This window comes from Chiroxiphia lanceolata, chromosome 20 (genome assembly GCF_009829145.1).
Source record: "Chiroxiphia lanceolata isolate bChiLan1 chromosome 20, bChiLan1.pri, whole genome shotgun sequence".
NCBI lineage: Eukaryota > Metazoa > Chordata > Aves > Passeriformes > Pipridae > Chiroxiphia > Chiroxiphia lanceolata.
Genome location: NC_045656.1, coordinates 8,922,437 through 8,937,226, shown reverse-complemented (window position 1 = coordinate 8,937,226; position 14,790 = coordinate 8,922,437). Strand labels below are relative to the sequence as shown.

The 14,790-nt window shown below is 46.2% G+C and overlaps 1 protein-coding gene across 3 annotated transcripts; it reads left to right on the top strand.

Moving 5' to 3' along the window:
• The first annotated feature begins 24 nt into the window (after positions 1-24).
• Positions 25-14,275, top strand: TUBD1 (tubulin delta 1). 3 transcript variants are annotated; one of them, XR_004360437.1, is made up of 12 exons: positions 25-80; positions 475-582; positions 1,247-1,430; positions 1,968-2,115; positions 2,686-2,902; positions 3,442-3,673; positions 4,359-4,523; positions 5,141-5,281; positions 5,803-5,986; positions 6,533-6,821; positions 8,102-8,344; positions 14,167-14,275. XR_004360437.1 is itself a non-coding variant. In XM_032707347.1 (10 exons), exons 3-10 carry the CDS (start codon positions 1,259-1,261, stop codon positions 6,633-6,635), a joined length of 1,362 nt encoding a protein of 453 aa, XP_032563238.1. In that variant the 5' UTR covers positions 25-80; positions 475-582; positions 1,247-1,258; the 3' UTR covers positions 6,636-6,869. The 3 variants fall into 3 exon arrangements, 2 of the variants coding, with proteins under 2 accessions (XP_032563238.1, XP_032563237.1); XM_032707347.1 differs by lacking the exons at positions 8,102-8,344; positions 14,167-14,275 and having other exon boundaries at positions 6,533-6,869; XM_032707346.1 differs by lacking the exons at positions 8,102-8,344; positions 14,167-14,275 and having other exon boundaries at positions 3,442-3,712; positions 6,533-6,869.
• Positions 14,276-14,790: the final 515 nt, after the last annotated feature.

Here is a 14,790-nt window from a genome sequence, read left to right as displayed (position 1 = left end):
CGCGGCGCGGCGCCAGGCTGCCAGGAGAGAGCGCTGCGCATGCGCCAGGCGGGCCGTTCGAAGGAGCGTCCGCGCACAGGGTGGGGAGGGGGAAAAAGGAGCGCTGAGGGGAGCGGGAATGGGATGGGATCAGGATTGAGATGGGATCAGGATCGGGACCGGAATCAGGGTCGGGACAGGGATGGGATCAGGATCTGGACTGGAATGGGATCGGGACAATCGGGACCGGGATGGGATCGGGATCGGAACCGGGGTGGGATCGGGACGAGGATCGGGATGCCGGCAGAGGGTCCGCCGGGCCGGGCCGGGCTCGCGGCGAACATGGCGGCGGTTCTGAGGGGGGAGCCCTGAGGGGCGGCCCCTGAGGGGGATCTGCGGGCACGGACACCCGGGTGGGACGGTCGGTGCCGCACAGGTCGGACACGAGCCTTTCCTGAGGGTAATTCACGTGTTTGTTTATTCTTGGTCTCGCAGCAACCCCCGGGCTCGCAGCGGCGCTGGAATCACGCACCGCGATCCAAATTAGCACAAACCTGCCCGCAGAACGCGGCACTGGCACCGGCAGCCATCCAGGGAATGCTGGTACGGGAATGCTGCGGCACAGCTGGGGTGGCAATGAGGAACTGCAGCCCGGAGTTTAAAAAAAAATTGACCTTGTTTCTGTGAATAGAAGAGTGAGAAAGCGGAGCTGCTGTAAAATGCTGAGTGGGGGAAAAATGTCAAATCACGCCGGTACCGAGGCAAAAGCTTTGCTCTGTGTGCTGGAAGCAAGGGGAGTGCTCCAGGGAATCCTTTTGTCACCTCAGCAGGCTCTGGCATCAGGCCTGGAGCAGAACAGGACTGGAAATCGGCTACAATTCTGAACAGGCTCAACATTTCTAAGGGCATGTGGTGCTTTCTTATTGTGCTTTTGCATCCTAGTCCGATAACTTTGAGTTATAATCATTTTTTTCTATCCTGCCCTACTGAGCAAAAGGAAGAAAACGAACAATTCCCTTGCTATGTGGCTGGTTCCAGCTCCCTCCAGATGCAAAGCAGCAGTAAACAGCTCTTGATTCCCTTTAAACTGCCATCTGTGCTCTTCTGGCCTTCAGGAGAAGGTGCTGTCAGGCAGCTTTTCCCCAGAAATAGCCAGTGGTTGTGGTATAACCATCCTCAAAAAATGGCACAACGGACCAGAAACCTGCCAGAACTATTTTCCCCCCTGTCTTTTCCACAATTACTAAAGACATCATTTCTTTTTCAGGCTTGAAGAAGGATGTCAATAGTCACAGTCCAGCTTGGGCAGTGTGGGAACCAGATTGGGCACGAGGTGTTTTGCTGCCTGTGCAGTGACATCCGTGGCACTCACGGGCTCTGCTCCAAGAAGGAAAACCAATCCTACCAGGATGCCTGCAAGGAGAGGTTTTTCTGGGAGGAGGAATCTGGAGGTACAGCTTTAAAAGGGCTTTTTGTTCCCCACACAGGGTCTGTTTTCAGGACACACAGATCAAACAGGTCTTTTGCCTTCGGTTGAGGAATGAGTTTTACCTTCAGTCTTGAAGGACTGTTTAACCCTCTGCCCTCACAACACTGCTGCAGACATGGAAGCAGAACCAGTGCAGTGAAGGCTCTGAGAAGACAAAGCCAGTTTCCCAGTAGCACAGCTGGAAACAAAACATAATCTTTCCTTCCAAACATCTGCATTTTCTGCTGTAGATGGATCACACCACAGAGTAGGACCCACAGGATCCAAATTTGACATTATCAAACACACTGAGTGGTTTCTTTCCTGAGAGAGAACTCTGGAGTTCAGTTTGTCTTTGGCATGGCCAAATCTTTTCTGTGCTGCCTGTGCTGTTCCATTAATGGCTTGGATAATGTGGGTGGGAGGAATACAACCTGGGACATGCTATCCATCCAAATCCATCCATTTTACCTAAACATATTGGCACATTATTGTTAATTCTGTTTTTCTCCCTCTGCAGTGCCTGTGGCCCGGGCTGTGCTGGTTGACATGGAGCCCAAAGTCATCAGCCAAACCTTATCCATGGCTGCCAGGTCTGGCTGCTGGAAGTACAACAACCAGTCCCACTTCTGCCAGAAGCAAGGCTCTGGGAACAACTGGGCCAACGGGTATGGAGAGCTGCTCCAGGCTTCCCAAGGGAACTGTGGAGGCTAAGGAGCTGTTTACACTCTCTAGGAGTGCAGCTTAGTATGGAGCAGGATTTATTTTTAAGTTAAAGTAGAAATATATAGATAGCAGTGTAATTTTGAACTGATTTTTGCAAGATGAAATTGGTGTTTGAATCACAGAATCCCAGAGTGGTTTGGGTTGGAAGGGACTTTGAAGCTCATCCAGTTCCAACCCCAACACCTTCCACTATCCCAGGTTGCTCCAAGCCCCTTCCAACCTGGCCTTGGACACTTCCAGGGATGGGGCAGCCACAGCTTCTCTGGGCAACCTGTGCCAGGGCCTCGCTGCTTTGCAGTGAAAACATGACATTTTAGAACTGAGAAAATATAGTTAAGAATAGGAAACAATAAGGCCAGTTTATAAACAGCTGTTTTGCAAAATGAACATCACAGCTAAGGATTGTTTAGTGCAGGTAGAATGGATGACAGTGCAAGCTTATAGAAGTAATAATAATAATAAAATCTGCTTAATGAATAACTTCACCTTCCTGCTTTTCTGTTACTCCCCAGTTACTCTGTCCACGGGCCCAGACACAAGGAATCAATCATGGATCTGGTGCAGAGAGAAGCAGAGAGATGTGACCGACTGGGAGGATTTTTCACCATCATGAGCATGGCTGGGGGCACAGGGTCAGGCCTGGGAGCATTTGTGACCCAGTGCTTGAGAGATGCTTTTCCAACCTCATTTCTCCTAAACCACGTTATCTGGCCCTATGGCACTGGTGAGGTGAATGTCACATTGCCTTTTTATATAGAATTATAGAGAATTTTTAAGTTTATGATCACTGCTGACTTTTAAATAAAATACCTACAACAGAAATAAGAAGGAAAATAAGTACATTTTACTTTTTTACAAAGTTCAAATGACTAAGTAAGACAGCTAAAGGATTGTTTGCCTGATATTTGGCACGTGTGATTTCACCAAAACAAATTCTTGATAATTCAAGTGCTGAAGTGGTGCAGTTTCACAAGAACTAGAAATCTCCTGCTGGGATCTTATCTCAGCAGTACAATCAGTTCCCAGGTAGATTTTGTTCCAGCATGTTTGGATGGAGAGAGATGGATAACCTGATTTTCACGGGTCTTGCCCTCTTTCCCTGGAAAAGCTCTGAGCTCCTGACCTCATTCTGCACTCTGGCAAAGAAAATGAATCACTTCCTAAATCTCAGCTGAGGAAACAGCAGCAGCCAGAGGATTATAAATTAGAAAGGGATTAAGTTTGACTCTGATTTGCGTGGGGTTTTTTGTTTGTTTGTTTGTTCCCAGGTCATTGTTCAAAACTACAACTCTGTTTTGACTCTGTCACATCTGTACCGGTCCTCAGACGCCCTCCTTGTCCACGAGAACGATGTCATCCACAGGATCTGTGCCCAGCTGCTGAACATCAAACAGATCTCCTTCAGGGACGTGAACCAAGTCATTGCACATCAGCTGGGCAGCGTTTTCCAGCCCGTTCACGCAGCAGAGGGGGGCTCAGACTACAGCAGGAACCCACTGGGTACCAAACCATGTCATTCACACACCTCTCTCTGGTCAGGTCAGGGGTGAATTGAAGTTCTTCGGTCTCCTCACTCAACTGTTTGGGTACATCCCAAGTTTTCAGGCAGGCAAAGTGGAGGAAAAGACAAATTTAGAAAGTTCAATCCAATCCCAGTGTTGTAGCAGAGTCAAAAATAACCCCCCCAACTTCTGCTTTCATTCTTCACCAAAAGAACCCTGTTTCTGCTTTTCCAAGTGATTACAGACACCCTTGTACCTGTTTACAAACTTGTGCAGGTCAGTGCTTTTGGGCTGAGCTTCACCTTTCACTTGGGGTCAGAAACTTGTATGAACTGAAACAAACTGAAAGTTTTGTGTTTTGCTCAGGCAGAAAACAGGTGAGCAGACAACTTGGGAGCAACAGGCTGGTGTTTATACCCTCAAGGAATTGGAGAAAGTTACCCAAAATTAAGCTTTCCCATCTGCCTGTCGATCTCTTTAGCAGTGCCCAGAGTCCTGGAGATTCTGAGAAGTGGGAAAAGTCTAAATTGTAAAATCAGAGCTATTAATTCAGCAACACAGAGCAAGTTTGCATTGCTCTGTCTGAAATTGCTAAACCTTTGTAACATTCCTCCCTCTCTGCTCCTGTTTTAGCCACCCTGGGCAGTGTTTTTTTGTGAGCAGCTGTTGATTTCTCCTTCCAGGAGATTTGATGGAGACACTGGTCCCACATCCCGAGTTCAAGATGTTGGGTCTCCGGAACATTCCTCAGATTCCTGAGAACTCCCTCCCCTACAGCACCTTCAGCTGGCCTGGGCTCATCAAACATCTGAGGCAGATGCTCATTGCTCATGCCCAGATGGAGGAAGGTACAGAGCATTCCCTCCCCTCCTCACTCATTTCTCCAGGGGAGATAAAGCTGATTGTTTAGTGCAGCTCCCTTCAGTCAGTTCAGAGCCCTCAGCAGGAATTTGCCTCCAGCTGCTCCTCAAACCATTCCCTCAGCTTGCTCCTGCCTTTGCTTCCAGCCATCTCAGTTAATTACAGCCACTGAAAACACACAAACCAAACCAACAGTTTGTGGCTGTGCACTTAATTTACATCCTTCATTTGGAACATTCTTTGGGTTGGGATTGCTGTGTTTTCTTTTTACACCTTCTACTCATGAAAATGCTGCTCAGCTCTCCCCTATCATTTACATGGGAATTCAGTTATAGCTTCCAGTTATGCAGGGAATGGGCTGGCAATCGCTAAGGATAGAAACAGGTATCATTTTCTCTGCTGGACAAGTGACTACCAGGAAAATACTGCTGGATTAGCACTGCTTTTCCCTGGGAATTGTGTGATTGCTGCTTAATTAAAGTGCAGCAGCTACAAACTCCAGTGTGGGGCACAGTGATAGTTCCCATCTGCCTCTTCAGCTATTCCAAATCCACATTTCACAAAACATTAACTATCTCTTCTTTTTTTTACCAAAATCTCACAGGTATTGACTGGCAAGTCCGACCACCTCCTCCAGGCTCCTCCACCCCCTCCAGCCATTCCACAAAGAAGCCACTGCACTTCAACACTTCCATTGCCAACCTGGTTATCCTGAGAGGAAAAGATGTGCACAGCGTGGACTTGGGTAAGGAGGAAAAGCCCCAAACCTCAGGAGTTCTTGTTTCACATCTCTCTGGTTTCTTTACACCACATTTGATCCAAGTAAAAAAACCCCAAGGCCACATGTTTGGTTACTAAAGGTCAATATTCCCTCTAGAAACAGTTTAGTGTCCAAGGCCACATTGTCCAACTGCTTTGGGCTGTTGTCTTTACAGCAGCTTCCTGAAGCACTTCAGGGCAGGAGGAAGAGCCTGTAATCTGTGTATCTGATGAAATTCTTGGCTTTATTGCCTGAAAATACATTTAGCTGTTTCTGGAGTGATGAGCATGGCTGGCAGATGCAGTACTGACACAAGAGAGCACTTCTAGATAATCCAAGGGGTCTGTTTCAAAGTTCTGTTTTCTGCAGGCTGATCTCTGCAGAGTTTTCCCAAGGCCTGAACTCGTCTGCCAAGCTTTGATTAGGTCACACAGGACAACTGGGATCAAGATGCAGAGGTTTGCAGCTTTACATTTACCAAAAGGGCTGTCTTATCTCTGCTCCAGGAAGTTTCCAAGATCCCTCCCTGTACACATCATGGCTAAAGCCTCAGGATGCTTTTAATGCCTGGAGAACACCAAGAGCATTTAACAAGTATGAAAAGTCTGCCTCTCTGGTCAGCAACAGCCAGTTCCTGCTGAAACCTCTCGACAGCATTGTGGGAAAAGCTTGGAATATGTTTGCTTCCAAGTAAGTGAAAAGAGTCATGCTGAGACTTCACTAATAACTGCCAGTATCTTCAGTGGGAGAGAAATCATTGTAAATAAGTGAGACCACAGATTGCAGTGCTCTCAGTGTATTTTCTCAGTCCCAAAACTCCCCAGATTTAGTGCATTCCAATTTGACCATCCTAAAAATAACACACAGAAGCTCTTTTGCTGATGGTTTAGTTTCCAGCTTGTGGACAGGCCTGGAAAAAACTTCCTGGCTCAGTCAGCAGCACTGAGGGGATTGGTGTGTATTAATCACTTCCCCTTCCATTTCCCACTTAGCCCAATTTTTTTAGCTGCAATTCTGTTTCCTCAACCAATACACAGATATAAAAACTACTGGAAACAAGTCAGGACTTACTGATCAGTAGGAATTACAAAATGAGTTTGAGGGAGCACAGTAAAAACTCACCAGCACAGTTATAGGGTGGAAACCAATCTTGATTTGGGCTTTTCACAGTAAATATCCAATATGTGTCAGATTCCCCCCTGATTTCCAATGTCTTACCCATCCTTCCCCACACAGAGCTTATATTCACCAGTACACCAAATTTGGAATTGAAGAGGAAGATTTCCTGGACAGCTTCACAACCCTGGAACAAGTTATCTCCAGTTACACCACCCTTTGATTTTATTTCTTTTAAATGGTCAGAAATAGAGCTTTTCTGAAAGAACCCAGCACTGGAAAACCTCCCATCAACTTCCTGAAGTATGGAAATGTCTGGGCTGGAGCTGGTTTTCAGTCTTGAAAGCAGTGTGTGTGTGTGTTAGGACAGCAAGAACTGACTCTGAGCTGAATATATTCCTATGGCCAGGTATTATTCTTATTTAATATATTTAATAAATACCTATTTTTCAATACATTTGCTATGCACTGTAGCTACCTCTCTGAACATAATTTTTGGCACTTTAATATAAACTATCATGAATTTTCATTGTAACACTTTGCCCAAAGAATGCTTTAATGCTGATAGAACAGCAGTGCCAGGATTATTAATCCAAGCTCCATTTGAGACTCAAGATGCAACACTGTGGCACCTGGGCCTTTAAAGCAAAATCAGGTTAAATTAGATTTTAAGGACCTTAACTTTGACCAAACAGCAAAAGTTTTGAACCATCTTTTAAGAGAAATGCAAAGATTTCTTCATTTTCCTGTCATCCTCAAGTTATATTAGAGGTTATAGTTAATTAAATCCTTTTCTCACCATTTCCCTGTGCCTAAAACTTGGGAAAAATAAATCCCTATAGCACAGCAGAGGCCTTGGCTCTGTTATACACACACCACATGTTTAAGCAAAACAACTGCTCTTAATCTATGTTAGAACTTAATTAATTCTTTATTTATTTAAACATATTTGGCAGGAGGATGGCTGCTAGATTTCAAATAGAACAGGACACAGCAATATCGTATTTAATTTATTTTTAAATTTCAAAAAGCAATTTAAGGCATTGTCTGGGGTTTTTTTTTTTTGCACAAGTTTTACCACGACCACAAGGTGGTGCCCTGGAAGCTGCAGCTGCACCAGCCTGGAAAGAGGAAGGGATTGAATCCCTTGGGAAAGGCACACACCCCGAATAAAATAAATGTATAATATGTATATATTTATAATATATATATGTATATATATATATAATATTTAAATTTATATCAAATAAATATAAGAATATATACATATAAAATAAATATAAGAATATATAAATATAAAATAAATATAAGAATATATAAATATAGAATAAAAGAGTCCAGAATTAAGGATTATGTTGTAACACCAACCTTCCTCCTGCCTCTGTCAGCTTTTCATTTAATGGCAGGGAGAGTTTGGGGAATTCTTGCCATTCCTCCCCCCCCTAGAAATAATCCCACAGGCTAAAAAATAAAAGAGTTTAAAACCAAATCAGTCCCAGGGACTTTTCCCTTGACAAATTTCACATTTTAGAGCGTCCCTTTAAGTTTTTAGTGCCATTTCTTGCCAGGCCTTGAAAGTTTTAACTGAAAGATGGCAGCTCAGAGCTGGGCACTGCTCTGGTCCAAAGGGATTTTTTGGGGGTGTTTTTGTCCTGTTCAACTAGTGTCTAATTTGGGTATTTTCCACAGAAGAAACTGGAGGAAAGGTTGCAGAAGCTGAGACAAACAGCACAGGCACTGCAAGGAACAAAGGGTCAGGAAAGGAGACCCTGGTGAGCTTCTCCCTCCTGCAGGAGGCCCAGGATGTTCAGCCACACAGACACCCCTGTCCCTGGTGTTCCCAACAGATCCCAGACTGACCAGAAATGGGGAACTGCATGTCTGGAACAAGGGCCAAGTCCCAGCAATGCCTCCTCCTGTCCCACAGAACAGGTAAATGAGGTGTTTAAAAAGCTAAAGACAGATAAGTCCTCTGAGAAACAAGGAAGGGAGCAAAGGGTTATTGATCCAGCAGCACCATAACCCACTTTATTGCAGAAATAACCTGTTATCTCCGTGTATTTATAATTCTGAGCATGAAGCAAAGGCAGCAGGTGCTCAGTGGATGACACAGCCCCATATTTATCAGTTATGGCTCATGGGATTTCCAGGTAATGCAGCAGGTTACTGGAAGGGGTTTTTTTTTGTTTAAGTTTGATGGCAGGATTGATGCCATGTCAGGAAACACAGCACACAGCTGAGATGCACAACCCCAGAGCAAAAATGAAGATTTCCTTATTTAATGAAGGAAAACAGAGAGGGAAAGGTTCTGCAGCTCACAGACACAGCCAGGCCAGCAGGGTCACAAGGGTTGCTCTGTAAGGACTTGTTCACAGTCAGGATTCAGGGAAAACACTCCTAATTCCACTTGAAAACAACATTTTTAAAAGCAGCAATAGAGGATCACAACCATCAGCCAAAGTTTGACGACAGAGGTTTCTCAAAAGCATTAAAAAAAAAAAAAAAGAGTTGAAAACAAAAGTGTAAATGTTGCATTATCTGTTATAATCCCCTCCACTGCTCTGCCAGAGCCTGACAGGAGCTGTTTGAGGCATCTCTAGGCTCCTTCCTGTGACTGTTTTTCACTGCTGACCTCAATCCTGAAATTCTCACACCCTTTCCCAAACCCAGCCTTCAGTTTTTGATCTATGACAGGATTCCTCTGGGGTTTTTTTTCCCCAGGATGTGCAGGGGATCAGAGTGGCAGGAAGTGAATAGCTGGTATCAAAGAGTCATAATTTACACTTGTATTAGAAGGTGGAGCAGTACTTTTCTATTTTATTGATAAAATTAATCACGGGGATAGTCAGAGCCTGGAAGAGGGCTTTTATTTCATTAGCAATTAAAGTTAATGAGGTGGATCAAAGGTCAGCACAAGCCAATGGCTCAGTGACAGGAACAACAGAATCAGTGGCCTTGACCTTGCTGGTTTTAGGCAAAGTCCCCACAGGATGTCCATAAACCTGGAACAATGCACCAAACCTCACTATTGTTGTTGGGAGGGACAGGTGCAGCTCACTTGGAAGTTGATTCAAGGACTCCAACTACAGAAAAAAACCCAAACAAACCCAAAAGACCCCAAACAAATCACCAAAAATTTCCAATCCAGAAACAAAAACCTTCAATAACCTAAAATACTTTAAACACAGTAAGTGGCAAGTGACAGTAGTTAATGTATTTATAGATATGATTTATTTGGCTACAAGCAGATATTGGTGCTTTTAAGGTCAGACTCACTACCAATATGGGAAGGATAAAACTGGGGGTAAATATATAAAGGGGAAAAAAATCTGTGGTTCCCACACCAACCAGGAATTTATCAACATGAAAGTTATATTCAAATTACCAGCTGATACACTACTGGTGGAAATTAAGGTATAAAAGGATGAATTATTCACTTCCTTCTGCATTTGCTAAGAAATTTAGTCTGGATAAATATTATGAAGTGAGAGACTAAACATCAAAAAAAAACCACTCTCAGATGAAGAAATGTGAGTTTTGCTGGACACCACTTTAAAACCTGCACAGGAGTCATCAGGGAAGTGATTCATGGATCCCATTTAGCACAAAAAAAGCTTCCAAAAGGAACTGAGCTGCTGCCTTTCCTCCACCGCTTCCAAGGGCAGCCCGGACCCAGCTTCACCAAGGCAGCAAATTCCAGCTTCCTGCTGCAGCCTCTGCTTCCCACCCCAGCTCTGCCCACGCTCCGGCCCCCCGGCTTTGAACCGGCCCGGCCGCGGAGCTGAGAATCCCGAATTTCACCCGGGGAGCTTTTCCGGCTCTTTCAGCGGAGCCGCAGCTCACAATGGTCCCTTCGGAGCCCGCATTGTGCCGGTCCCGTCCCTCCAGACGGGCACTTCCCCTCCGCGGGAGGGGACGTGAGTCACACAACCTGCCCCTTAACCCTTTCCCTCGGCACATCCAGGAACCCCTTCCCGGGGCTCTCCAAACAAATCCTCCTGCCAGGCCCAGGGGAGCACCCTGGACAGGGGGAAAACGGCCTCAGGGAGCAGATCAGTGAAGCTGCTCCTGCTCCTTAGGAAATGGAAAGGCGGTTTTTAAAATAAATATGTCCCGTGATAAAGATCATGGAAGAAATCTAAACCTTAATTAAAGCCTGAGAGGTTCTAAACTGTGACTTCTAGCAGAGGCACACTCTGTACTTATCTGGGTGAATTAGGTGCTGGAAACCTTCTCTTAGTCTTAAAAAAAAATTTAAAATACACCCAGTTACACCATAAAATAGAAAAATAACCAAAATGAGGGTGCTCTCTAGGCCCAAATTCCTATTTTGAATGTAAGAGTAGTAAGCAGAGAAGCTAACTAAAAGAAGCCACTGGTTAAACCAAAAAAAGGCAGAATAAACGTTGCTGGGGCTTTGATTTCACTGCTCGTGGTGTGTTTGCATTAAATGGGTGTGTCCTGCCAAACTGAGCGTGGCCCACGTTTGGTTCCACGTGTTTATTTAAGGCTCAAAAAATAACACTTGAGCTGCCTGGGAATGGTGTCATTGTGGTCATGGCATGATTTGAGTTGAACTTCTGCCCAGCAGCCTCCAATCTGTGAGAGATCATCGACAGCAGCGTGGCAGGGGAGCCAAATGGAAACCAGCCCCATCCCACTGGAGGTGGGATCAAATCCTGGCTGGGCTTGGCTGGAGCTGCAGCCTCAGCCTGTAGCACTACCTGTGAGTCAGCTAAGTCAGCAGTCTGATTTATGTCGTTATTTGAAATTAAAGGCATAAATTTGGCAACCAATATCCAATTAAATGTTTCTCCCAAGAAGAATGCTTCCATTCCCTCCCAACCAGCCACTAAACTCCGGGTTTCACCTTATTTTCCTCTATAAAGATTTAATCAGGCTCCTCCCCAGACCCAGAGTATTCTTATATAAAAACAGATCCAAACCTGTGCTGGGAAAGGAGAGCTCGTTCTTCAGCCACCTTAGGAAGGAAACATGAACACGTGGGATCTTCCAGCTGGACAAAACTTCAGTCAACAGGCCTGGACTTGTCCAAAAATCACTGTACCAAGGGCAGAGAGAGCTCCAGCAAGGACCAGAGGAGGAGACATCAGGGACAGCCTTAGCCAAGGGCTCTCAGGCTCTTCCAAACAACACTTAACCCCTTTCCTTATTCACTGATTGGAAGGATCTGTCACAGCTGGAATCTGTTGCTAAAGGACGTGGATTATTTGACTCCTCTCAGCAGCACCTGCTCCTCCTGGGCAGCCCCAAGGTCTCAGTTGCTGCTCGGTGGAGTTGCCACAGGGTGGCTGTGCACAGGCACCAGTGATTAAATCAGGTTTGGGTGGAGATGAAGGGAGGCAACAGCGCTAAACCCACCAGCTGGATCAGCACACATCCAGCAGGAATACTGCTTTGGACATTTCTTTGGCACCCATGAGTTTGAACTCCACTGAACACCAGCTCCAGCCATCCTGAAAGTGTCTTCCCTGCTGCTCCTCACCTGGGCCCTCACACAGGGATCCGTGGGATTGGAGCTCAGCCGGGCTGAGGACAGGCCCACAAATCCAGGAATCTGAGCAATGGAATCTGTTGTTGTGAAAATATCCTGAATATTCCAGCTCTCGAGGAAACAGCTGCAGCAAGAGGCACTGAGAGCAGGGTGGTTCCTAAGCAGGCCAGAGAGGTTTTGTGAAAATGGCAGCGTTTGTGTTATGTTGCAAATCTAAATGTGTAAATCTCTGCAGGTCCAGTTTCTTTTGGACATAGAAAAATGCTGAGCACACAAACCTGCTTTTTCAGTCACCGGATGGAAAGGGCAGTGTCAGGAAAGCCACAGTCCCTCAAAATTCCATTTCTGCATTTCAGTGTGGGCTTTGAACAAGGTATTGGTGTGTTTTAATCAGCAGCAGCTTCTGTAAGAGAACTGCTAGATTATTTCCTGGGAGTGGAAGGAGAACAGAGGTACCATGAGGTCACTGCATGTGGATAGAACAAGCTTTGGGAATTGCATGGGATCTCTTGGGAATTTCTGACAGGTGGGGCCAGTCAGAGCTGACACCTTCCAGTGGAAAGGCTTTGGACCTGGGAAATGCCACAGATCAGCTGGTCCCCAAGGAAGGGAAGAGGTGACACCCTACAGCAGATTGATGTGTGGTCACAGCCTTGTGTAACACGTCAGTGCTCCAAGGATTTGCACCAAACCCGGTGGATTGTGCCTTAAATCCCGTGGGTGAAGCACAGAGCCCTTCCCTGACTGGGCCCCTCCAGCAGGGCCAGCACAGCCCTCTCCAGAGGCTCCCCAGAAACACCAACTCCCCTTTTCCAGGGCCAGAGGAGCCGGGTGTGGCCACAGGGCCGTTATCCCAGGGAACAATGTGAGTGCCAGCTCCCATCTCCTGCCTTTCAGCAGGAAGCAGCTGCCAGCTTCCTTATTGCCAGCTGCCAGGGCAACTCAGTCAGGCTTCTTGGAAAAGCAGAGGAACAATGACCTGGGAGGAACTCCCTTGAAACACAGAGGATCTTCACACTCACCCACGTCTGACCAGCTCCTAAACGAGCTCCAGAGAAAGGTGACCTTTGATTCTGTGCTCATGGAGCCAATGCTATAATAATAATCATCATAATAATAACCCCCCTCAGCACGATAAAGGGCAGTGCTAAAGCAAACTAAACCCAAGATTGGCCCTTCCACAGGTTACTCTGCACCTTTGTTTCACACCAATAGCAGTAAATGAGCTGAATAACCTCAACATCCCCTTCCCTTTAAACCCAGCACAGGCAACAGTGAGCTTTGTTGACCAAAATCCCCTTTTTCTGAATCCCTGACACATTGCTGGGCTCTTGCTGTTTGCTTGTACCTGGAAGGTGACATAACAGCAGTGACAGTTTCTGCCTCTGAGCTCCTTTCTCTCCTGACAAGTGCCCCGGGCTGTTCCAGCCTCTCCCTCCACACCACTGCCAGAGCATTGTTCTGCTGCCTCTCCCAAAAGCAGAGTGGATGCATCAGTAAGCAAGTGAAATGGATAAAGAAATAAATGCCAGCATTTCATGCCCTCAATTAGGCACTCGAATTAGGGAAGTCACACAGAAGGCTCAAAGAGTTTCTCAGTATAATCCTTCTAAAAATGAGTTTGCCAGAGCACAGGCAAATATTTACCAGAGCATCAGAGGGTGTTTCACGGGAAGGCAATTGCTTCACTCCCTGTTTCCTGAGGTTACAGGAACCCAGGAGGCTCCAGCACTGATCCCTCACCTGCTCCCACAAGGGCCACAGCCCAGCAGGATTCCCTCCCACTCTCACTGAGGGCTGCAATTTGAGTGAAGTACTTATTGGTTTTTCTTATTCCCTTCCAAAAAAAAAAAAAAAAATCCAAAAACCCCCAAACCTTCAAATTTACAGGAAAACCCCCCAGAATTTTAAATCTCAGAAGAGCCATTGCAATTGCCTTATCTAAAAATCACATTCAGCCTTTTAATTACAAAGTATGTTTTAACCACGTGCTTCAAAGGAAACCGATGGCTTTTACCTCCCAGGAGCACCCCCAGCCCCCACTTATCTTTACACCTGCGATCAATTTGGGTTCACTAATATTTATATTTGTGCTTGATAATCAGGGAAACATCCCCAGCGCTTGTGCCTGCGGTGACACTGTGACAAAACAAATCCCGAAAGCCAAAGGCACAGCAGGGAAGGGCTCTGGGGACCAGCGTTAAGCCCCTGTCAAGTGTTAATGACAAGGACCTTTTAGCAGGAACAGGCAGCCGGGGGAGTTCAGAGGGAGCTGCTCGAGCAGAAACACAGCAGGACACCGGGACGGAGGGAAGGAGCTACAGACACAGGGAGCAGGAGCTGTCCTGGCTGTTTTCCAGCGTGGAACTGGAGGATTTGACCTGCCACGGGCTCGTGGCTCGGCTGGCACGGGCACTGTGACCTGAGCTGTGCTGACCCCAGCAATCCCCAGTGCTGGGGCAGGGCAGCTCTGCCACCGCCCTCAGGGAACACCTTCGGGCAGGAAAATCAAGAGGAGGAGGAGTTTCAGCCCTACCTGACCTGAGCTCTGATGTGCTGCTTTCTGTTTTCCTCTCGTGAAAGCAAGAGAGCTTCAGCCACACCCCACAGAAAACGAGACTGAAAAAATCTCTATCACATCAAAGTCATCTTTGAGGTTTAACCAACCAATTAGTTGCTGTTACTTCCGTGTGATTTTCAGTAACTCCCAGAAAAAAAAAAAAAGCAAGATGCTTTATTCAGTGTCTAAACTGAGAGACAGCAGCTAAAAATAGTGACCTGTGCCCAGACTGTCTCTCCTGCAAGAGCTCCCCTTGGATTTGTCCCTAACACACTGAAGGAGATGACTGACTGACTAAAGATA